The sequence below is a fragment of the Pocillopora verrucosa genome, chromosome 4 (assembly GCF_036669915.1).
Source record: "Pocillopora verrucosa isolate sample1 chromosome 4, ASM3666991v2, whole genome shotgun sequence".
Classification (NCBI taxonomy): domain Eukaryota; kingdom Metazoa; phylum Cnidaria; class Anthozoa; order Scleractinia; family Pocilloporidae; genus Pocillopora; species Pocillopora verrucosa.
In genome coordinates this window covers 30568177-30593338 of record NC_089315.1, presented here as the reverse complement: position 1 = coordinate 30593338, position 25162 = coordinate 30568177, and the positions used below count along the sequence as shown (strand labels likewise).

Below are 25162 nucleotides of genomic sequence, written 5' to 3'. Positions count from 1 at the left end.
GAGTTCCGGTGGATAACAGTTACACAAAAGGACATGACAGGTGGCTGTTACAGTTTAACACTAATAACAACTGTTTACGTGTTTAAAGGAGAATTGGTAGCGTTTACGCTTTGCTGAACTAAGTTTTCTACGTGGAATATTGTATTTTTTTGAGCGTAAGCATGAAAGAACTCGATACTAAAAATCACTAAAAATCCTATCGTTACAACCTCCCCCTGAAATTTTACTCTCCCTGGTCCCATGTATAATCAACCATATCACGAAATTTTATTAGTTTGCGAGTGGCTGTAGATGTATTTGAGGTGGTTGTAGGTCGTTGTTAAAATTTTTGAGGTGGTTGTAGATGGTTGTAGGTGGTTGTAGCATGTAGGTGGTTTTTGGTGGTTTTAGGTCGTTCCTTGTTTTAGTACTTACGATTCAGTTCCTGGACAGAGAAAACAATGATAAAAACAATACATTACCATTGGGAAAACAGATTTGTTTTACAATAGTATGGGGCTGTGTGGAAATTTTACCGAGTATTGTTCGTTGAACTGAGGACTTCGTTTTTAGAGGTTCGTTAAATCGATGTTGTTTGCATGACAAAAGCACCCGCTGCGTCAGTCCCTCAAGCCAAGACTCACGCCAGGCGTCACTGCTTATATCGTTTTCGCAGCTCGTATTACCGTAAATTTTATCTGCAGTGATTTAGCCGAATTATAGTATTTCTTGATACTCAACTCAACGAATTCGTTATCATGAGCAGAACATTTGCCCCAAATTTCGTGGTGGCAATTTTGTGCGTAACGATGTGCATTGCATATGAAGACGATGAAGAACAGTTTAGGGATTTCAACGACATCCTGCCCCATAGATCTCGCCCTGAAAAGTGGCAAAGCAGAGATGATTCATCAGAAATTGTGAAGCTCGCAATGCCAGGTGTTCACCCGACGAAGGTAAAGAGGGTATTCTCTATTCATGGTTTGGGTGTTACGATAGAAATTAATAATTGGGCCAATAGTCGTTATATAATTTTTATATAAGTTTCATCCCAATTAAGCGTTTGCGTTTATTACATGCTTGGAAAACATCATCACTCTTTTGCTGACAAGATTAACACACATCCCTATATTTCATCGACAACGTTATCTAGGTGTTTCTAAATAATCTTTCCACGAAAGTTGAATTTTAAAGCAATAGTATCTTTTGTGTTTTTTATCGAGATACGGGTCACAGAATCGGAGGGGTTGTTTGGACGAGAGGGGAATAGGACGAGACATCAGATGAGAAACTGTCTGTCACGCATACTTTACTGTTTTCTTAGCCCCCTCTCGATCTTACCACAGCATTCAAGCGCTCTTTTCCTCCACATCCCTTACAGAGAGAGAGAGAGAGAGAGAGAGAGAGAGAGAGAGAGAGAGCTCTTCTAATAAAAACAGACTCCTTGAGTCTAAGCTTTGATGGATCCCTTAAGAGCTGCCTTAGCTAAATATGTTTGTTTATCTAAAATGATATTCTTTTTGCATACTGATTATAATGAATACACATTATTTTGCTATCACTTCCACCACCATCCCCCTTCCCCCCAAAAATGTTTAGAACTACTAGCATACATTTTTTTCCTGCTCTCATCTAAATTGGTACCTGGCTTGTCACTCACCAAAATGTTCTTCAAAGAATATTACTCTTAACAAATCAGCAACCAACTTTAAAAGAGACATCAATAACATGCTGCAGGTGGATAATTTTTTTTTCATGTTATAGCTTTTCAATATTGTTTCAACTTTGTCAACCACAGTGTATGCATCATATATAACTGTCAAAATATGTTGAGCACAAAATGTCACATATTGCAGGAAGACACATACCTCTGTACTGCTGTGGATCTGCATAAAAAGAAAGACTATATTGGTAGGGTGTTTTACAGTAGATAACATTATGGCTAACAGAGCTTCAATTTAAATCTTCTGAAAAGAAGAAAATTCATCACAGAGATACAATATTTTACAATATCACAGTAGATCATGCATTCCCCTTTTGTTACTTTTCAAAAGAAAAACATATTTGACTTAACATCAAAATGAACTAATAATTATTCAAAAATTACACATCATTATACTATGGTGAACAACCACAAATGTGTCAATGTTTGTCATCCATTTCAGTTGCAATCAAACCTCTAGTTAACATGAACACAGCCCACCATTTGATGGTATTTGGATGCCCTAAGCCAGCAAAACATGCTTTTGCAAGTGATGGAGAATATTGGTATGCTATTTAAAAGGGTGATGGACAAAATGTGACCCATAACTCAAAATCCAGTTGTATTTGAGAAATTTATTGCATCAACTGAAGAAAATAAAGAAGGAGCATGCAATTTAAGTTTATAAATAGCAGTGCTTTCAATAGAACTGATTCAAAGTAGGATTTTGTAGGTCTAATGTATTTTGGGGTTGTCCATTTGGGTAGCCCATCAAGATAGTACATGGAATGGGGTCAGTCATTCAAGGTAGGACTTTTTAGGGTTATTCCATTTTCAGGTCGTCCATTTGTCTAGTCAATCAGGATAGTCCATGGATTAGGGGTCAGTGTTTTGTCCATCACCTAATCAAAGGAAAGGATCCAGTCAATAATGCTCCTATAATGTAACTTAAGTATTTTGCATGTGGCTTTTAATTATACAGCAAAGAAAAACTTGGTTACCAGTAAGTAGGTTTTACCATTGCAGCTACTGATCTTATTGAAGATAATTATTATAAAATTAACAAATATATTCAACATTGCTTTGCATCTGTTCAGTAATAGATCACAAATGAGGTCAAAATGTGGTAAGAACAAAAAGGTGGCACACAAAGTGCAGCCAAGAGTGATATCTAGAGTGATCCATTACAGACTCTACAGACCCACGGCAGCATGCAAAGAATCAATTTGTTTTATATGATAAAAAGAAAAATGTTGCTAATGGTGACAAAGTAAGCAAAGCGCCAGTGGAGGTAAAAATATTTTTTGGCTTCGTGTCTTCTTGTTCGCTGTAAATGTCCTGAGACAAATACAAAAATAACTTAATACTAACCACAACAAGTATATGTTAATTAAGTATACGAAATAAGTAAGTAATATTTAATCTTCTTTTTTTCAGGGTATGTGGAGAAATGGGATCCAATTATTGCAAGGGTTCTGATGCAAATATATTGTATGCTTGGGGAAGAAATGCTCCAGAGCTGGACTTACCACCTGGTACAGTATGCCAATATTCACCTTCAAATTAATTGTTTTATTGTTGTTATCATCATTTTTAATATCAGGAATGCTTAATGCCACTTTAATCTGTCACATAGGGCCTTTCTTAACCTGGCACTACAGTATCAACTTCCTGTACAACAATAATTGCATGTTACATATCTTTGATCTGACATCTTGCATTAGATGGGCTGTCAGAGACAAAAGAATGTTGTGGCAATCAAAAATTAAATGTTGTCAAAGAGTTTCTTATTTTTCATTTTAAATTTCATCAAACACTGCTAGAGAATTTGTTGTTAATTTTCTAGACACTGCCTTTGAAGTGGGTGGTAAATCTGATAACAGTTACCTTGTACTTGAAGTTCACTATGCAAGTGCGGACAAGTTTTTAGGTGAGTTTCATGGTTGGTCAATGGTGTTCCTTCCAGGTCCTTCCTAGTGGCAAATTAACACAAAAGTTTTGTCAGTTTCTAAATTTTTTCTTTAGGTGTATAACTTCCAATTATGTCACTTTACAATTTTGCTTCCCCATCTTGTATTCTAGATTATAGGGTTGTTTTCATGAACCTTTTCATATCAAATTTATGGCTGAGAAACTTGCCATTTCAGGGAAAGCAGATAGCTACTTGTTGATAAATATTGTGGGCTTGGATGGAGCTCATGGTTAAAAAATCACTCCTTATCTGACACACAATGTGGATTGTTCAATCTCTCCACAGCTGATCCTACTCTGAAAGATTACTCTGGGGTGGACGTGCATGTGACGTCAGTACGGTGGGTACCAGTAGTTGCAAATGAATGCAGTTCCTCGAGGTTCTGCAGCAATTTGAGCATTGTTCAAACCTGATTAGTACAAATAAGGTAGCAGCAGTGTACCACAAAACCACTTTCCATCATAATGTAAGAGTTTGATGGGTCTGTATCATGCTTTGAACAACTCTGATCTGAGCAATAACAAAATTAAATGACAATTAAACCTACTTATTAATAAACAAAAACATGAGGGAGAAAGGTTGCTTAATTTTCTTAATTACTCCCTGTCCTTTCCCTCCTGCATTTCTTCCCATCCCTTCTCCCTTCCATCTCCCTTCCATCTCCCCTTGTCCTTATTTCTTTCCCCATTCATCAGATCATCAAGCAATTTTCCTGTCTTCCCCTTCAATTCATTTTTAGCCACTTTTTGTGACCTGCTCCCCTACTACTGCATCATAAATGGAAAAAGTTACCAACCTATGAAATTAATTCACAACGTCCTGCCTAAGGCTGCACTATAAGGCAAGCATCAAGTGTAGGATGATCACTTATTCTACCTAAAAAAAAAAAAGGTTGTAGTCAGCTGCTGCAATTACTATCAGTACTTGTTTGAAATGATTACTGCCTAATATAAAGCTAACCTCTGGAGTCCTAATCTCTGAAGCCATGGGTCAGGACTTGGTTCTTTTATTCTGTTTCCAGTTTTTAAGTTAATTCTCTTCCTGCAGGTTCTGGATACTAATAATCAAGTAAAATTTAAACCCTCATTTGTTGAAAATGAATGAGAGAGTAGAATGATTCGTTACACTACTGTTCCCAACGTTTCAGTTTTAACAGTTCTATTTCTCATTTTCCCTTCAAAGACCAAGTCAACTGGCAGCCATATTTCTCCTACAACCATTTGGAGACATTCCACCAAAGAAGGAAGGTAAAATAAAATCATTGAAGTCACTCCGGCCCCTAACTGTCTTATAACTTTATACTGTGTTTCTTCTTTATCCAGCTTGGCATTTTGACATTGGGTGTCAATACAATGATGGACCAGTCTTACATCCTTTTAAATTTAGAGTCCACACTCATGGCATTGGTGAGTTCCACTGAACTGATCACATTTAGACTGTAATCAGTTTTCAGTCATTTTTTTCATCTTAGGTTAAGATTTTTTATTTGTTTCTCCATGATCCCTAAGTAAGACTTGCATCTCAGTTCTCCTCACGATATCACCCTGAATCACACAGTAAGGTCATGAGAATCAAGGAAGTGATCACCAACTACCAAAGCTTTTGGTTGTTAAGAAGTGATTGTTGTCAGCACCTTAGGAAATGTATAGAGAATGGTACAGAAAATACTGATAAATTAGTGTGTGAAGGGTTAATAGTACTAACAGAGGGTTAAAAAGAATGAACTCCTTTATAAGAGACTCCTTCTTCTATATACCTTTTGTGGTACAAAGTCTTTTTTGAAAATAATGGTGCATGACTTTTAAATATGTTGCAATAATTACTAGAGATGTTTTTATCAAGAATTGGCATATGACTGATTATTAATGAGAAAAATTTATGGAACAAGTTTGCATGGCAAATTCAGCATTCCAAAAATCACTTGAGGGAGATTCGTAAAAATGGAGACCTTCATAAGGACTTTTTCAATCATTGTAATTTGTGGCTGATAAAGATTTCCGTTTCTCATCAATCACTTTTCTGGTCTCTAAAAAATATTTTGGCAACATTTTCTGTGTTTGGTCCAGTTTTTTAACTTGGGTTTTCAGAGTTAACAATATTTATACTTGCATTTGGTCCTAAATCCACTTGCTGATGTAGTAACCTCTTAATTTTTAAACTTGTGTTTGCATAAAAAGGAAATCAACTGGTTCAAAGCAAATTTTCAAGTTTAAAAAGATTTAATGCATAAAGTTTGGATCTTGTGTTTGCACACTCAGTTGAGTTCAATTCTGGAATTGCTCTAGGGACGGTAGTGGTTGGCTACAGAATACATGATGGGAAATGGACTCAAATAGGAAAAATGGATCCACAACGCCCACAGGTAAGTTAAATATGCTTCAGCAGCTACATAACTCTCACTGTCACCCAGAAAAAACACGAATTTATTGGGAATTGGATGTTTTTTTCTGTAAACTGAAAATCAGCCCGTGTTAGACATAATGGGCGATATTTTGTCCCTTTCTTCATGTTATAGAAAGTTATAATTATGTTGGACAAACAGGTCATCCAAATTCGGCATATAGAATTGATTCAAATTCCAGACCTTCAGATCACAAGGTCCATTATGCTTTGCCACTGAGCCATAGATAACATGTTGGCTAGAAAGTGCATTACTTAAGCTACAATGAATAGTTGGTACACCTCCGAAAAACTCTAGTAATTCCGCTCTAATAGGTTATTTGGAAGTCCTCCCCCTCTCTCTTTCCCCCCCACCCCCCAATAGGGGAGAGGAGGAGATAGATGAAAGTTATAGAAAAAAATTCAAAAATTATTGGAGTTCCTCTCATTTTAGGTTCACATGTAACAAGCATCTTACCTAATTCTGGAGTTGGCAATGTGATAATTTTTCTCAATAAAGTAAAAATGGAAATTAAAAGTTCATTAAAATTACCCATCACCTGTAAGATATTTGTCATTGCATGATGAGTAAGTGCTCATCCACTATCAAGGGACCCCTCTAAAATTCTTGTACACAGAAAACAGAATTAAAGGGGTTAAAAATTGGTTTGTTTTAGTGCAATCTCATTTATGGTTTTGTTTTTTCAGGCATTCTACCCAGTAGATAATCTATTGGAAATTAAAAGTGGAGACTCTATAGTAAGCAGTGGTTTTCTTATTGCAAAAAAAAAAAAATCTCACCCTTCCCAATGTTTTCAGTTTCCTGCCTTGTTTTTTCCATCTCCTCACCTGACCAGCATAACCCTTCTCAACTTTCATGTTTACTGACTAGCTTTCCAAATCTCCTTTGTGTCATCTCCCCTGTTCTTTCACAGCAAGCATATTTACACTCTCGTTTTTCATTTTCTTCTCAATTTTATTCATTTCTTCCTTTGTCCAATGCATCTCCCCCATTTCACACTTTCAAACCAAGAATTTTTTGCTTTTGCCGATTGTAACATAGACTAAACTTGTTGTTTCTCTTTGTTTAAAGCATTAAATACTCTTAACTTACAGGCTGCCCGTTGCACTTTCAATTCCATGCAGAGAAACAGAGTAACACACTCAGGGTATGCTTGTTATATATCAATGTAGCCATTATCTTACCAGACTACCAGTAGTGTTCCTTTGAATAAAAGGAGAATTATTAAATTTCTGAAGAAACTGTGATGTTGCATCAGCAGGGTATTACAAAATAATTTTGGTTTTTATTAACTGAATTGATAATGTGTATTGGCCACCAAAGAGAGTTTCTGACACATATGTATCGATCGTTTCACTTTGTTGTTATTTATGCCATCAGACTAATTAAGAGATTCAAATCTCTATCTCTGTTACCAGATTAACCCATAGCGATGAAATGTGTAATTTTTACATAATGTATTGGTATGATCCAAAACAAGTTAAAGGAGCCAGCAATCCCAGTGATTTGTGTAAGCTTCTGGATCCAAGCAACCTTGATTTCCCGGCAGATTCTGATAAGCTACTACCAAACAAACGATTTATATTGGCCATGAAATGAACTTGGTAAAAGTACGGGTAAGTGGTTCTCTAGAGTGAGATTGTCTATCACGAGTTGCGAGAAAAAAAAATGACACCCAGGATACTTAGTGTAAGATCTTAATCTTGGTGAATTTGAGCACTCTGTTCCAAAGTTGGGATGTGTCTGAATGAGGGTAGTCTTGAATTTGATAAACTGAGCAAAAGTTGGGTCACTCTGGTGAAGACTTCTGCTCTGGTTATGACCTCGTTAAACACTGTCATAAACTACAGCCCTCTTTTGGGTCTACTCCAAATTCTTTAACCTTAATGAGACATTCCTTCAACATTTAACTTGAATGGTTAAGAATTATGCTTTTCAAGGGTAATTCTCTGAGGGATAAAAGTGTATTTTTTTCAAAAACTTCCCCTATTCTGAGTGATATCATATGCCAATTTTTTTATTTGTGTGAGGGAGTGTATGAGACATTTTAATTATTGGCGCACAAACGCGCATAAATTTCAAAGAACGATCTTGACTTTTACAAAACCCCTAGACACTGTCTTTTCCTCTTTTGTTCTCCTATAAAATTTTAAGAGAATTTCAAAAATAACATAAAGGACGTTTCAGGTGAGGCACAGAAGGTTTTAGGTTATGTGCAGAACGTTTTGCATTGCAAGCTTCAAGAACTGTACGGAATGTTTTATATTCAATAACTAGTAACGTTCTCTTTTTCCACCTCATGTCATCTCTAAAGTGTGCATGCTGTACCTTTTTTTTTTGATCAAGACTGCTGAAACAATGCCATGGTCGTGGTACAGAGAGCACTAACTTTTTTTAAATTTTTGTATAATTTTTCAATATTTGATTGCAGGCAGCTAGGATGAAAGTGGAATAACCATGAACTACCTAGTGACAGATCTTGATGGAAAAATAAAAGTGGAGCAAGGCCCCTCATGAGACATTCCGTCTCGGAAATCATGTATTTTCAAATGAATGCTTTTAAATATTGATTTATTATTGATATTGATTTATTTATTGATATTGATTGATTAATATTGATGATGACTTTTGATATTTGGAATCCATTACATATTTTTTCGGCAAGGTTGCCAAAAAGCAAGTTTCGTGTAGTCATAATGTATACCTCGTTCTGGAGAAAGAAAAAAATGATGCCTCATTGTCGATCAGTTAATTGTCATGCAGTGTGACTTTCCAGGAAGGTGTTTTCAAGCTTAGAAAAAGAACGAAAAATTACGCTTGGAAAGCCATTTGCGCAATATAATAAGTGTAATTTACGTATTCAGTTCGAATTCATCACAACAACCTTGCCTGCGTGAAGACGCTTTCCAGCAGTGATATTAAACTAGCCTCTGTTGTTAGAATTTTGTCTCGCGCTTATGAAATGAATAAACAGACGTTAACCAGCAACCTCTTTAAATAAACTTGAAGTTTATATTTTAGGTTCTGTCGAGTATTTTGTTCCCTTTCGTTGATGAGGGTCCAAATCTTACTATCGTGTTCGCGTGGGGTTTCCTTTCCCGGCGTAAATGTACGTATTTGTTATGATGGAGCCCTTTTTCGGTAAAGCAATCCTCATTTTGCTTCACATTCCCCTCAAATTCAAGCGTTTTCTCATTCTCTGATTTCCTAACATCCTGAGTGTGTGGGCGTCTGACGACGTATTGAGGAAACTATGGAGATCTACCACGCAGGGATCAGAAAACACATTTAGCTGACGCTAGAAGGGATTCAATGAAAATATCGGAAGCTAATTTCGTGTTAATCAAAGTTTAAATTCGTGCTATGGAAAAATGGTTTTTATAAACAGACAAATTCTACCGATAGAATAGTACAAAATGCTTGACAAGCAGTTATATGCTTTAAATAGTTCAAGTGGTATTGAATAAAACAAAAAGGAGGCTTATGATATGGTTTTTGAGTGCTCAAACTATTTCATCTTTTGGGATGTCAAAATATGGATAAAAGAGAGGGATTTTTGTTAGCTGCGACGGGAATATATCAGTTCAAACATTTTCATTTTATCAAAAATTTTTCTTCGAAGAATATCTATCAGGAAGCCGAATTTAAAATCACGAATAAATTTAAAACTATATGAAAAGCCGAAAATGGATTGGAACAATGAGAGAATCAATGTTGTTTGAGACACAATGGAATCAACGCCTAAGAAAAATACTATTTGTCACTGGTTTGCTATGCGTCGTATCTAGGAGGGTCAGAAACCCAAACAATTTCAATAATTTCTTTTTTAAAGAGTTTTGATTTCAAATTCCAACGAAGAAACCATAATTGTGATATTTTACTGCGATCAAAACACTTCGATATTTCCCAAGCAAGCTGATTATCGCGCTCATCATCTGTTACAGGTGAAAAATCTTGAACAATGGACCAATCACAGGTCTGTCTGTTAAATATTTTTTCCGCTTCACTACATCACTTCGCGATGAGAGATCGCATACATAACTAACAAAGAAAGAAGGGGGTACATTGGCGGGTGTTTCGTTGATCACAAATTAATAAACAGAGAATTGCTCTGTTTCTCTTTTCATATTAGAAGAAGATATGTTGTGAGACATCAAGGGAATATAACGCGCTGTTGGATTCTACGGTGTTGTACGGTAGTTACGAACGGAATCGAACGGTTGTAATTTTTGAATCCCTGTTCTTCAAGATCAACATGATCGGGAGTTTCGCCTCTGTTTTCTTGTGGACCGTTTCGTTTATAACGATGTCCATCTCCTACGGAGACTACGATGAACAGTTGAGAAGTTATTACGATAACCTGTACCAAAGATCTTCTGTCAAAAAGCAACAAAGTGACGGCAAGTCTTCAGGAATTGTGAAACTCATTATGCCTGGTGTTCATCCAACTAAGGTTAGCAGTACTTTCTTTAAGTATCCCTTTTACAGATAATTTTTTCAGCTCTTCGAGCTTATATATGTGGGAATTATATTCGAAAAACGTATAAATATTTTTGTATAACATAACATAGTTGAAAACGAGCGCGAAAGATTTATCTTTCGGGAAGAAGAGATCAATCTATCCCCAGTTTTTTTATCGACTCACCCGACCGCCTCTTCTTCCACAGTTCAGTTATTCCTAATCAACTGGTTTCGATGGGCGGCTAATTATTTTTTTACATATTCCGCCTCATTATACTCGTAGGAAAGTAAATCCAGAGCTTTCCACACGTTTTTTCGCCTGAAATTTTCTCTGATTTTATAGGAGAACCTAAAGAGGAAATCATAGGGTCAAAGGGTTTTGTAAACGTCAAGATCGTGTTTCGAAGTTTTATTCATGTTTGTGTGCCAAATTTAGTTGCTCGAAAGTGCAAATCGTACGCAAAAGCTTAATAGAGAACTATTTGAAGCTTCGATGTATGTGAGTACAACAGTTTCTCCATTTTAACCTAATGGTTTGAATTTCAACAAGGGGAATATTAAAATTGAGGAGATGTTTGTCCAACGAATTTGACAGTCAGCCACAGGCATATTGATAAGCTAAGCTTTTTATGTGATGTCAATTATATTCCACTCGATTTGCATAATAATTTTCCGAACAGCTGTTTCCCTTTGTTAATTCTTGGGTGGGCGATTCTTTTTATTTTTCGAACCCACTTGATCCACAAATGGAAAGAGAAAAAAATATATACAAGTTAAATACGTTTGATAAACAGTGAATTCGAATGAATGGTTTATTTTTGTTTAAAAAATCCAGCGAATTTCATCTCTGCATTTGAAAAAGTGACTAGCAATCGAAAACACAATTAAAATTTTATACTTCCGTCATGCAATCGGAGATCACAATAACTAAAATACTGGCTAAAAGCGAAGGAACTGTATAACATCATGTTTGCTTGCTTTATTTGGTGGAAAAGCCCTACACAAATTTCACCAAAGTTATACATATTATTTTACATATCATATCAATAACTTTATGCGAGTCTTTACCAGTTCAACTTCTGTGACATTTACATAGGTTGAATTTGTGCCTTTTACGAAAAATCATTTTTATAAATGGATGGTGTTCTCCTAGAGATAAAAGAGATTATTCCTTCCCAGAGATGTGAATTGATCAATTTTAATTTTTCTGGTAAATTCTTGAATTTACCAGAATGAATCATTTTATAGAGATGTTTATCAATCATTCAATCCCTCAGTAAATGCAACAGAAGCTGCAGTTTTAGAGTTCAATACATACAATTCAATTACTTTACAGCATGATTCCTACCTTTGTACTGCTGTGGATCTTAGGAACAAGAAAGCATACATAGGTAATATGTTTCCTATAAATTTTACTTTTGTATAACCAAGACCAATTATTTGATGAAAAGAAATTAAGCAGAAACAAAATGTGAGATTCAAATTGAAAACTCTTAATATGAGTTTCCAAGTTCCAAAACAATATTGGTGCTTTATCAGTTGTTGTGGATGAATACAAAAGACAGGAAATTGGGCATTTGGTTATAAATAAGAAGTGCTGTAATGTTGGAGGATGATACCACAGCTAAAGGAATGTAACTCTAACAGGGAGCAGTTAGCAGACAAGCATATAACTCTTATGTCAACTGTGCATGGGTTACAATCTTGTAGTGTTAGAACGTAGTTGTGCAACCATGTAATTATAAACACCTTTGTTCATAGCTGAGCAACAATTCAAGCAACAGCTTTTTTTATAATTCATTTCAGCTGGGTTTGAACCTCATGCTGAAATGCACACAGCACATCACATGTTATTGTTTGGATGTCCAACACCAGGGGAAAATGCTTTAGCAAGTGAAGGGAAATATTGGTATGTCAAAGAAAAGTATTACTCAAATGTTGATATGCTACCGGGAATAAAAATTCCTACAGCCAAAATTTAGTAAATTAATGACACATGACTTTCATCATGGGAGAGAACATTGATTGAAAGATTTTTTTTTTGTTCCCATGAACACTCTGATTCTGATAAAATAACCCTGTTTGGACGATTTATTTAGCCCAATTACTTTTTCTCACATCACCAATCTGACAAGAAGAGCTTTTACATGAGAATTGATTAATTAAAAATGTTTTGAAGTTCTTGCTCTTTGTTCAAGTCGTATTATGTGAAAAATGTTGTTGTGCAAATTAAACTGATTGAACATTAATTAATAGATAAATAAATAAGTAAAGATTTTATGCAGTAGTCTATTTATATTCTTTATAAAAAACTTAGTTCAATGTTTCAATGTTGCAATGAATAGTGCAGCGATATTACAGAACAGGCTGTCAACAATAGATGAATGTTGATTATTGATTGAATGAATGCATTAATATTTACTTACTTACAGGTAAGTTGTTTTTGTTTTAGGAACTGTGGGGATATGGGATCTGGTGTATGTAAAGGCAGTGGAGAGAGAATATTGTATGCTTGGGGAAGAAATGCTCCTGTGTTGAAGCTTCCAAAGGGTAAGGCAGGAAAATAAGTTGTTACTGTAGTCATCATCATCATCCTCATCATTGTGAACATTGATGAGATCTTCATATGGGTGGTGGAGCATTTTGAAACACAAAGTGGGGGGGAAGTCATCACTCACCATGCCAAAGGCATACCTCTACTTAAATATCCCAAAATGACCTTTGCATAGTTATTTAACACAGGAAAATCTCTTTACCTTCTAATCAAGCAGCAATGTCCAGTGTGTCAACCATCTATTTTTCTTTGAGAAAATGCATTGAAAAATGTAGCTGTTACATGTAAGCTTGCAATAGTTTTTTGCAGGGAATAGGCCATTTTACAGTTGTGTACTTAGTTGCCAAGCCTTTGATTTGAGGCTGAAGGTGACCTGGTTGTGATAGAGACCAGCATCTAGTTAGCGTGATAACAAAGTAATTTGCATTTGAAAAGCAGCAAGGTTGTATCATAACAAGGTCATCTTTAGCCTCACTCCTGTTCAAAGGCTTGGCAACCAAGCATGCAATTGTACAAAGGACTATTGTAGGGTCTGTGCCCCCCTTATTTCTAGTTTTCCCGTTCCTTTTGCTCTCTATCTCTTATTTTTCACCATCACCTTATGGCCTTCTGTAATACAACTGGCGTGTCAATTGCTTTGAATTCATAACCATTTGTCGACCAAGGTGTGATATACTTCATTTGAACTCAGAAAGATCAAAATGAAAATGACAGTCTGACTGATAAAAATGAGGGCACTGAACATACATGTGTACAAAACCTCTACACCTTAACAACAGTATGCATTTTCTCCATACTGTTCTCTATGCATTTTCTAAAGTGATGACAAGGTGAATTTGTTCAACAATCAAGAGCTTGTTTGGTTGGTGATAATTTCCTCATGACCTTAATGTTAGACTCTGGGGTGATAATGTAGGGACAGCAATATTAATAATTAACCCTTCAACCACTTAGGGGTTTAAGGGTTAATTTTTTTGTTAAAAGTCATACAACTACTGTAGGCTTAAAAAATTATTGTTGTTGATTTTGTAGATGTTGCCTTTGAAGTGGGTGGCAATTATCTTGTACTTCAAGTTCATTATGGAAAGGTGGACAACTTTGTTGGTGAGTTGTGTAATAAGTGGCCATTCCATGTCCCCCCTGACAGGGATTGAAGGTCAACAAACACTTTTCCATTTTTAAAAAATGTCTTATTAGGGTGCATCTGAATTATATGCTTCAATTTTTCACAGCCAATCCTAGTCTTAAAGATTACTCAGGGGTGGACCTACAAACAACAAGAGTCCAGTGAGTATTTTTATTTGTTACTTTCTATGCTCAAGGTATTGCAGGAATCAGGGCAGGGTGACACTGAAAATTCAGCTTTTAAACTAGCTGCACATACACTTTAAAACCTGTTTTTGTCATGGAATGATAATCACCAACTGCGTGGGTAAGAAGTCTTGGTGCTGTTAGTTAGTTTAAGTACCGATAGCTAGATAACACAAATATGTGCTGCATTTAAGGTAAATGAGTTGATATATTTTTTAAATGCCTTTATAAGATTAATTCCCTTCCTTCCATGAGTGTGTCTTTCCATCTTCTTCTTTTCCTTCATTTTTGTTTTTTTTTTACCTCCTCTCTTGGCTCTTTTTCTCCCTACCCCCTCCTCCCTCCTTCTCTCCCTTTTTCTCACTTACCCCCCCTCCCTCCTTCTCTCCCTTTTTCTCACTTACCCCCTTGTCTTTCTCACAGTGTACATCATCCTCCCATTTTAGTTTCTATCACTTTTCTCCACACTGGCTTCCTTCCCTCTTTCCTTTTGTTCACTTTTTTGCCACTGTGTCTTGTAAGGAACAAGTCACAAATAAAACAGATTCCCTTGCTCCTCCTGCTACATGTAGGCCGCAGTACAAGGCTGGCATCAAGATCCTGGCTGTTAGTTGGTCCCTTGTCCCACCCAAAAAACAAGGTTGAAATTATGAATTAATTAATAGCATGATTTTTAGTGCAATTTGGTGTTAATAAGCACAAGTTAATTTTTCAAAGACAACAAAATTGCACAAGCCGGTAGGGCAAGTGCAATTGGTGGTCTGTGAAAAATTTACAAGTGCTTATTAACACTAACTTGCTAAAGAAATCATGTTATTACTTGTTAATAATGTACATGAAAAACATCACAGAAAGTCAGGATAGACAAAATTTTGAAAGGTTGCACATGCTTTTTGTAATTTGCACTTGTGTTACATGAGAATGCACTTGTTTTTTAGCCAATCAGAAGAAGGTAATTTTTTCATGTACATCATTATCAATGTATTCTGAATGATAGCATAAAATCAGTTACTATGAAACAATTTAACAATTTTTAAACTGACAGTTAAGAGAAAATATTCTTAACAACTTAAAAGTATAAATTTTGATTTTCAGAGATTAAATCAGACAGTAAAACTCAGGTTTTCAAAGTAAAAATTTCATTTTTCTTGAACATCAATTGTATAACTTGCCTAATGCCCACTTCTTTTCTTTGACTGAATGGACTAAATGGTTTTCTGAGAGTAAATGTTGTTTGAGCATAACATAAACTAAAAGGCCAAATTTTCAAAAGTATATTCAAATGAAGAACAGATAATTTAACTATACCATATAAAAAAAGGTCCTAAAATCTAAATTGCAGTAGTGTGTATTTAATTAATAAATGAGTTTTCATCCTGCTGGCAAATTTTCCATTCAATTTTCCCATGTGAAGTTAGTTACTCCAGGTATAAGAGAGGATTTTACTGTTAAATCCACATTTCCTTTAGTGATTACACTGTCCTTCAAAGAAGTCTGAAACCTAAACGTAGCTTATCAGCCAGAATGGATTGGCTGTGTGTTAGCAGGATATTCTTTACTTCAATCTTAATGATTTTTTTTTTGTTTCTGACAAAAATGAGACCTGCAATCTCCTCTACAATAAAACTGATAAACACTCACCCATTCACTCATTCAAATCGCCTGCATCTTTTTTAATGTTAGTTAATGGCTGAATAATGGCTGAACAATGGTCTTGGGCAATGCAAGCAATTTGTCCTTCTGGTCTAAAATAATCTTTCCTCTGTTAGCCAGTTAGTTAGTTTTTGTGATTTTGCTTGTAGTTCTTAGCTTTCTTGCTGTTATTACTATTTGTTTGAATGTGGCATTGTTATATTTGTAAGAAAGGACAGTTTCTCCTCCTATCATGACTGGTTCTGTGAAATAGCATGATAAATCATACTGGGGCTGATTGAAGTCACAACTGAACATAATTCACCTTAAATCCACTGGAACACTTGATGTAAATGCAAGTATTTTCTGTGACAACTTCCCTGACCCTGACAGTGATCCTGATCTCAGCCATGCATGACATCACTCAGGCAGAAATCCCCTCTTTTTTCATTTTGTTCCAAGATCTCTGTGGCAAAACTTGTTCTAAAGTGAGGTAAAATCCTCATGTGCTGACACATCTATGATAATAAGCCCAATTGTTCTTTGATCTTTAAATTCCATTCTCACAGTTTTGTTTCTCTCCTCATCACAGACCTAGTCATTTGGCTGCGATATTTCTTTTAGCTTCTGGTGGAACTATTCCTGCAAATGAGAAAGGTTGATTGATGTTGTTTATCTTATTATCCAAACTTTTTGAGTGTATGCAACTTGACCAATTGAACACACGCATTTACATTGTATGAAAAAAAAACACCAACAACAACAACAACAACAACTGATATTGCCGTTCATCGCCTGACAAGCCTAAACAACCACTGAAACGATTGTTACACGAACTGTACTCTGTACGCTTAACTGACAACAAACTCTTGACTTGACTCTGATGATGACTTCCACTTAGTTTGTCAAAACATCATCACTACCCACGACATCATTCCTTTCATGACTACCCTCACTCAGACGATCAGGCTACACAATCACACAAAATGATTGTTGCTGCTACCTAACTTCTGACATCATAGTTGTTTAGGCATTATACATCAGCCAACGAGAAGGTCGATTAGAATTAACTTACTGGAAGGTTGCACTGATAAAGTACAGTAACCGTTTACGAAATTATTGTCAATCTCGGGCTCCCAATTCATATAGTCACATCGCAATAAACCCTGTAACCAAAGCCATACAAGACAGGCACGGTTGGCTGAAGTAATCCTGCAAGTGAATAGTTGTCATTGCTAGAAAATGTACTATTTTCAATAGTATTCTGAGCTGAACTGTTAATGATTTCAACTAAAGCATTTGGCAAGTTATACACAGACGATCTTTAGTTGACATGTGCCTTTTCTTTTTATAATTTCTTTATTCTACCAATTGGTGACCACTCCATTAATTTTTTAAGCGTTGTAAATCATCGTCTCTGCGTCTTTGACATTTACTCTTTATTTTTTATTTAGCCTGGCATTTAGACACTGGATGTGGTTACCGCTATGGACCCGACCTACACCCTTTTGCTTTCCGGGTCCACGCCCATTCTCTTGGTAAGCTTGACTTAAGTCATTGTGAGACTGTTTACTTTACGGAGTTCTCAAGTTGTAGAATGATGCGGTAATTGTTTACGAACGCAGGTTTACTTCACAGAGTATTTATATGTTTTTCATTGTGAAATCGTCATAGGGAGTGTTATTACCGGCTACAGAATACGTGATGGAAAATGGACTCTCATAGGGAAAGGAGATCCACAGCGGCCGCAGGTGGGGTAACATTTGAGCACCTTTTTGCAAATCAGAGATTAGTGACCATCCACCATCACAAAAACAACTAAACCAAAACCAAAAATGAAAGCTTGATAGATACGACAACCCTTTTTCTTGCATGACACATTTCAGTTTTGATTTGAGGCACTTCATTGAAATGATTTTTATTCTTGTTCTTTTATTATTCTTTTACGCTAGGCGTTGAATTCATGTAAACAACTGACAGGATGTAGTGCAAAGTTTCTTGGCATTTCCTAGAGTATTCTGGCCCTAATATATTTTTTTGATTATTTTTCAGGCGTTTTACCCACTGGATAAAGATGTGGATATAAAAAGTGGGGATTCTATGGTAATAAAAACTTGACTTTTTTCTTCTTCCCTGAAGTGTTGTGTTCCCAGTTTGGTTTCGAGCATCGTTGTCGTATTGTGGTGTCTCCATTAATTGTCTTGCATTCCATCTCTTTCATTGCGCACTTTCTTTCTAGTTTCACAAATGTCTGTTTTAGTCCTGTGCGTCTCGTAGGTGACACATGCCTCAGGGTTTTTTTCCTCGTGAAACTTGTAATAGAGGCCGAGTTTATTTTCCCTGATATCCAATATTTAATACTCTCAATCGCCAGGCTGCCCGATGCACTTACAATTCAACCCAGAGAGACCATGTAACATATATCGGGTATGTTTACAATTTTACTATCAGAAGTCATAAACATGTAACGATATCAATACATTATCCTACAAACTGGTGACGAGAGTCGACATACATTTCAAACATAATCTTGACAGAACAGCAAATTCTGTTACTTTAGAGCGCATTTCGATTGAGTGTCGTAAAACCAAAAACACGACGAGAAAATGAGAATTATAGGTAAAAGTAAGCAGACCGCTCAAAGTGCGGGAAAACGCGTGTGACGCAGGTGCGACTGGCTTTGGTTTTAAATCTGATTGGTTAAAAGGATGGTGCGAGTATTCTGGACCAATTACAGAGCTTACAAAAGTAAAACCAATGTGATCCTTAATTTGTTTCACAACTCGATTGAAAATTGCCCTACAAGGAAATTAATAGTAGCGAGAAGGGAGAAATTATGGGCAGATGTCGTTAACATGAAAATGATATTTCATTCTTTTTCAAATGCAACACATTTTCACTTGAAAAGTTTGGCACTTAGCCGCATTAAGCTGTATTCCAAAACCATAGTTGTGTTTCTCTCACTTAAGTTACAGCTTAATTTTTTTAGCTATGCCTCATTTTTTGCAGAGCAACTATGAAGGACGAAATGTGTAATTTTTACATGATGTACTGGTATGACCCAAAACTGAATGACCTGGGAGGTGTCAGTGTCGAAGACATGTGTCAGATTATTGACGAGAGACAGCTCGACTTCCCGTCAGACTCTGATGTCCCGTTACCAGGCAGTGGACCAAAAATGGAGATGAAAAGAAACCTTGGCGAAAGTAGGTGGTTCATTCAATGAAACTGTAACTATTGTTTTATGGGAAACGATCACTTGAATTCAACTTGGGAGTATCAGTCAGTCACATACAGGTTTTTTTTTTCTTTTTTTCATAAAGCCTCTTCTAGCAGTGGGTTTGGCCATATGCGGGATTTTTGTGGTTGTTAACGGGTTTCGATTTCAAGTCGTTTTCAAAAGGCTTAGAATCGTCTGGGTGAAATGTAGGTTACAGGTTATCTCGAGTTTTCTCGGAATCTTTCAGGTTTTACATGGGTGGTTTCGGGTTCTATGCGGAAGGGTTCGATGGCGCTTTCCTCTTTTTCCAGTTTCATCTCATCTTTTCTGCGCGCTTGACTCTGCTGCTATCACTTTCATCTTTCTGACCGCGAAATTCCTCTCGTTGTTGAGCCAAACAAAGCGCTGATTTTTTTTTTGTTTCGTTTCTTTTAATCGCAGGCCAGCTTTGATGAAAGTGATAAGCGTTGAAAGATGCGATCTGATGACAGAACTGGTTGGAAAAATGTTTCAGTGGAAGATATTAATAAAAGATGTCATCCAAAAAATAGATAAGAAGAGTTCAACGAATTCAATTAGAAACGCCAATAATTTTCACGGTTAAAGTAACCGACAAAATATTTCTACACTAAGCGCGGTGTATTTATTTAAATGTTTAACCCAGTGAAAGTAAAATAATAAACTATGTTTTAACTTTTTGACACCAATGGCTTGTTATAACTTCTTTTGAAGTTCAATTGCATCTCGATAAAGAATAAAGTTATTTTTTAAAGCATGATCAGCAGATCTCTGTTTTTTTTTTTGTTTTTTTTTTCGTGATCATGATGTTGTTATTACATCTTGCCTTGTTTTCTATGATGTATTTAGCGAAATAGGTATCAGTTAACGTCACAATCAACATTTCCAGATTCAAGAATTGTCATTTTTTTCTATTTGCATTCTACCCAATCCTTTACCTGAAAGTGTTGGTACTCTCAGAGACAAGTCCCCCCCCCTCCCTTGTGCAATTCCTCCCCTTCCCCCTCCGTTAATCCCTTTTCACACGGTTGGTCCTTGGTTAAATTACTTTAATTCTGATTGTAAAGTCAAAGGTGGCCGAAAGATGAGAAGATAAAATCAAAGAGATCAACTAGATCTAAACTACCTGAGAATAATGTCTGCGTTGTTAATTAGGTTAAGGAGGTGAAGATGGGCTTAACTCTCCTCTTCATAGATGGCGAGTAGTAACGGGTGCCTTAAACTAGGTGATTATAGATTATCTTGCGATCTCACTTTTTCTTCTTATCAGTGTATGCCTTTCGAGAAGCGGGTAGCAATAATTTTAATCTTATCTATCTAATGCTGAATGTTTAAAAATAGTATTTTGTAACTTTCCGGGGTGGATGTGGATTGGTTTTGGTGATTTCTGCCATTTTTTCTATATTTGAGAGACACCAGATCTTGCTTCGCGCGGCTAGTGTTGAACGATGAAGGTGCTCAAGGTTATAACGTTAATCGTATAACACTGTGGCTAATCGTATAATCATATAACACTGTGGGTCTGTGAATTGTAACTTCTTCGGTTACATTCATTAAATCTGTAAACCAGAGTAGCATCAAACCATGTCTGATTGTGACTTATTTCAGGATTCTGCGCACCGAATTGCGATGACAAGAGTTCGCCTTTGCTACTTGAAGAAGATCAGAGTTGGCAAGGAAATAAGCTGGCTGACGTTATGAGACGGTCGAGTAAACTTGGTCAAGTTACTGCCGTCGACATTGATTCGGAAGGAAAAGTGCTCATATTCCATCGAGCATCAAGAAAATGGCAAGCTGAGTAAGTGTCTGCATCACGTCTGGTTTTACCCTTTAACTCCTAGGAATGAATAGTATCTAATTTCTCCTTACAATATCATCCCGGAATCAAACATTAGGATCACGAGAATAAAGGAAATGACCACCCACTAAAGAAGGTCTCCATCGTTAAAATAAATTCTCCTTGTCAGCCCCTTAAGAAATCGAAAGAAATGTACAAAGAACAGTATGGAGAATATGCATACTGATGTTAGGGTGCACAGGGTGAAAGCGCCGTAAAGATAACTCGCCGCATTTTTCATTGTTTTCCAAGCCGTGCCTCAAATCCTACTAAAAGACCTTTTTTAACAAGTGTTTTCTGGTTGCAGTTCGTTCGATGAGCACAATATCTTCTCCGCTACAAGTGATCCCATCCCAGAATCGACTGTGATGAAGTTGGATCCACAAACAGGGGAAGTTATTGACAGCTGGGGAGAAAGAATGTAAATGTCTTACTTTGCTGGTGGTCTATATGTTATGAACGCACACTCGTCCTCCCACTCTTTCTCCAACTCCGTACCACCTAGTCCTCCCTTCTCGTTCCCCATTTAACTGCTTATGCTCCCGCTTCAGTTCCGTACTCCCTGCACTTCCTGCTTCCAGTTGCAAAAATTCTCATTTCCTCCTTTAATTTTTAGCTCCCTACTTCCTCTTTGCCGTTTACCCTCGTTGTATTCTGGTGCCCTCTCTCTCTCTCCTACCGTGCCTTCCCGTAATTCCTCATTCCCTCCCCCTCTTTTCCGCTCTGTCCCCTCCCGCCTCTATCGTCCTGCCTTCCTCCCACACCCATTCTTCTTATCTACACCCATTTCTTAAACTTCTCGTTTTCCCCTATCCAGGTTCTTTATGCCTCATGGGCTGACCATCGATCAAAAGGGCAACATTTGGTTAACAGATGTAGCCATGCATCAGGTTGGTAATAAACTCTTGGCCGTGGAACTGTTTTACGTAAATATGTCTTCAATTCTCGCTTCAATTTTTCCCATATGGGTTTCCTAGAATGTCTGTTAATTTTGACAGGTATTTAAGTTTCCTCCGGGAGAGAAAAAGCGAGCCTCACTGACACTAGGAACACAGTTTGTCCCGGGGAATGATGAAAATCATTTCTGTAAACCAACCGACGTCGCTGTCGACTCAGAGGGGAATATCTTTGTTTCTGACGGGTAAACCATGACGTTCTTGTGGTGTTTCGAATTGTCTGCTCTTGGCGTTGCTTTTGTTGTTAGAGTGTCGTTCAGTTTCCTATATAATATTTCCTGATTCCGTGTTTTTTCTTACATTTCAGATACTGTAATAATCGGGTCATAAAGTTTTCCCCTGATGGCAAGAAAGTACTTTTGATGATAACGAATGAAAAATTACAAGGGCTTGGTGGGTCAACACTCTTATCTAAAGACCTCTAAACGATTGTCCAAGTGGTAGTTCTTTACATATACGTCCAGTCTTTGTGTTTAAGCGTTTGAAATGTTTCGTGTTATGAATAGTCGTAAATTATTTCAAATCTGATCGATTCCCTTTCACCTTTACCTAGTTCAAAGACTTGATCTTGAAGAACATATCTTGCAAGTGCTTTCATGGGATAAAAGGGAAACATCAGTGATCCTTGGTCTCCTTTCTTTCAGTTCCAAGTAATTTTGAGATCCCTCACAGCTTGTCCCTGGACGAGAAGAACCGTCGGTTGTTTGTAGCCGACAGAGAAAACAGCCGAGTGCTACAGTTTGACTCTGTTAACGGTCATCTCGTTCGCGAAATCAAAGCATTTGGGGAAAGAGCTTTTGCCGTACACTATCATCCTGAGCAAGGTATGCACATAGAATTTACTTTAATCCATTAATTATTAACAAGATATTAATAAATTAATATACACTGCTTAAGACATGTAGCTATGTAAACAACTATCTTAAATTTTTCCAGGTGGTGTGTTACATGTGGTCAACGGCCCTTCTTTCTCTGAAGCCCAGGGCTTCACGTTCATTTTGAACAAAGGCAGTGTATTACAGCACTGGGAACCAGCCTTGGTAAGCATGTAGTGCGAAGGATAGGAGGAGTTTCATGAACATTAAATTTCAGCCGAGTAAACCCCTACGCGTGCTACTTTTGTGATTGGAAATTTCTTAAAATCTTGCGCACGCATTGTGCCTAGTTGTTTGCTGAACAAGAGTAACGCGGCAGTGTGGATGTGCCTGCAATACAGCTGCAAACGCATATTCTAAGTAGAATTGTGTATGTCCGATTGGACGGTTATTTTCTGGGCTTGATGGTTAACCAAATTTTCTTAGCTATGGTGTTACGCTTTGCACGATTTGCGAGCTCCACTAGAATATAACTTCAACTGTGAAGATTGGGTCGGTCTCATTGCCGGGGGATAACTTGCGATGGACTTGTATTCACTTTAATCTTTAAGTGCTCAGGAAACCGGAAGAAGTTCCGGCTGGGTGGACTTTTTTTTTCACTCAACTAAACGTTTTGTACTTATTGCGTAATCGACTTGTTATTTTAGGGTTTCTCACAACCTCATGATGTCACTTCAAGTCAAGATGGTGCTGTGTACGTAGCAGACATTGGCAGGAACACAGTTTGGAAATTTAAGCGACATGTCACCAGTCAATAATACCATAACAAAAGTATTACGTAGTTTTTATTTCAAAATTATTTTTGGTCACAATTGTTAATTTGTTAAGAAAAGAAAATTTACGGTCTCCCAACAACAATGTTATGTAGTCTCTCAAGAGTTACTGACGTGTTGATGTTTTTTTGTTTTGGTAATAATTGAAGCTCGTTAGGTGCTCATGGAAAAGAGGGGGGTGGGGAGGGGTAGAGGTATAAAGGGGGGGGGACAACCTGCCGGCGGGTGAAAATTACTCAATATGTCATGTGCGATGCCTCTTCCCCCACCTCTCTTAGGTTGTGATTGGTCTATTGGTCATTACGAAATTTAAGTTATTAAAAATGGTGCTGTGTCGAGTGGCACCCTGTTCATTTACACGCGCTTGTTTTCTTTCGCATACAGTTTCACTTGCACTTTTCCTCTCCTTTCCTTTCTCTTATTTCTTCCTTCCTTTTCTTCTTATGTTTGTCACATTATTGTTGAATCGCTGAAGTCAAGATTTATTGTTACTTTTTCGTTTGTTTTCATACTCATTACACTTCAAGCGAATTTTATGTTAAAAGAGACGAATGTAGATTATATTTGAAGTTAAATTAAGAAGGTAAATCGTAAGAGAGAATTTTAAGTTAAATAAAGAAAATTTTGTGAATTCTAAGAATTCAAATGCATCACAAGAATTCAAATCTGTATTCAGATCATTTTACTAAATCAGATACTTTCTCGTCCCCAGAGCTATTAAGTTTCACCCAGTCCCCCTTTAAAATATCTCGTGACTAAAATAAACGGGGACTTTGGGATTGTATCACGAAATACGTGGCATTTCAGACCACTGCATCGCACTAAATTGCCATTACTTAAATGTTGTAAAACGAGGGTCTACGTAAAAATTGAAAAATAAAACTCACCAAAAACTTGGTGGTACGTATGGTTGATTATTAGACGTTTGATACGAGCATTTCCAAACTTAAACCCGTTAACTCCCAGAAGTGATGAACATGAAACTTCTCTTTATGATATCCATACATCAGCAAACAGGTAATGAGATTATTATTACTTATCAGGCAGAAGCTGCTATCTTAGGAAAGGAGGAAATGCGTAGCAGCTAGAGGAGAGAATTGACAGTCAGATCTTGGGAGTGAAAGAGTTAATTGTCTTTGTGGTGTCCCCACTGTGGTGTTATTTCCTTCGAGATAGACCAGATCTATTTTGGAGCGTACAACAAAAGCAACAAAACATATGTCGTTAATTAAGATTTCCCATTTTCGTTTGCGATTTTCCGCAGAAACTGCTCTGGAAACGAAACTTTGCAAGAACGTAACTCAGAGAAGTTTGATTTCAAGCTTTCAGTATCACCCTTGAGCTGAGGAGTAATGATTGTCATCGAAAATTGTCACGTTGCTCCCAAGAATTGGAAAATCTGGAAGCAGATTTCCTCCCCCTTGCCTACTCTGCGACACATGACTCTTAAATCTGGTTCCAAAAGTTCACA

The 25162-nt window shown here is 36.8% G+C and overlaps 2 protein-coding genes across 2 annotated transcripts; both read left to right on the top strand.

Moving 5' to 3' along the window:
- The first annotated feature begins 629 nt into the window (after nt 1-629).
- Nucleotides 630-9410, top strand: LOC131784642 (peptidyl-glycine alpha-amidating monooxygenase B). Its single transcript, XM_059101463.2, has 13 exons — nt 630-935; nt 1836-1890; nt 2145-2247; nt 3119-3216; nt 3528-3611; nt 3939-3993; nt 4836-4900; nt 4976-5059; nt 5939-6015; nt 6741-6791; nt 7149-7201; nt 7473-7670; nt 8486-9410. The coding sequence occupies exons 1-12, from the start codon at nt 738-740 to the stop codon at nt 7651-7653; spliced, it is 1104 nt and encodes a 367-aa protein (XP_058957446.2). The 5' UTR covers nt 630-737; the 3' UTR covers nt 7654-7670; nt 8486-9410.
- A 654-nt stretch (nt 9411-10064) lies between these two features.
- Nucleotides 10065-24588, top strand: LOC131784460 (peptidyl-glycine alpha-amidating monooxygenase A). Its single transcript, XM_059101270.2, has 20 exons — nt 10065-10507; nt 11852-11906; nt 12322-12424; nt 12968-13065; nt 14102-14173; nt 14302-14356; nt 16605-16669; nt 17467-17550; nt 17687-17763; nt 18065-18115; nt 18387-18439; nt 19022-19218; nt 20859-21048; nt 21395-21508; nt 21905-21977; nt 22086-22228; nt 22351-22436; nt 22688-22867; nt 22980-23083; nt 23566-24588. The coding sequence occupies exons 1-20, from the start codon at nt 10310-10312 to the stop codon at nt 23674-23676; spliced, it is 2109 nt and encodes a 702-aa protein (XP_058957253.2). The 5' UTR covers nt 10065-10309; the 3' UTR covers nt 23677-24588.
- Nucleotides 24589-25162: the final 574 nt, after the last annotated feature.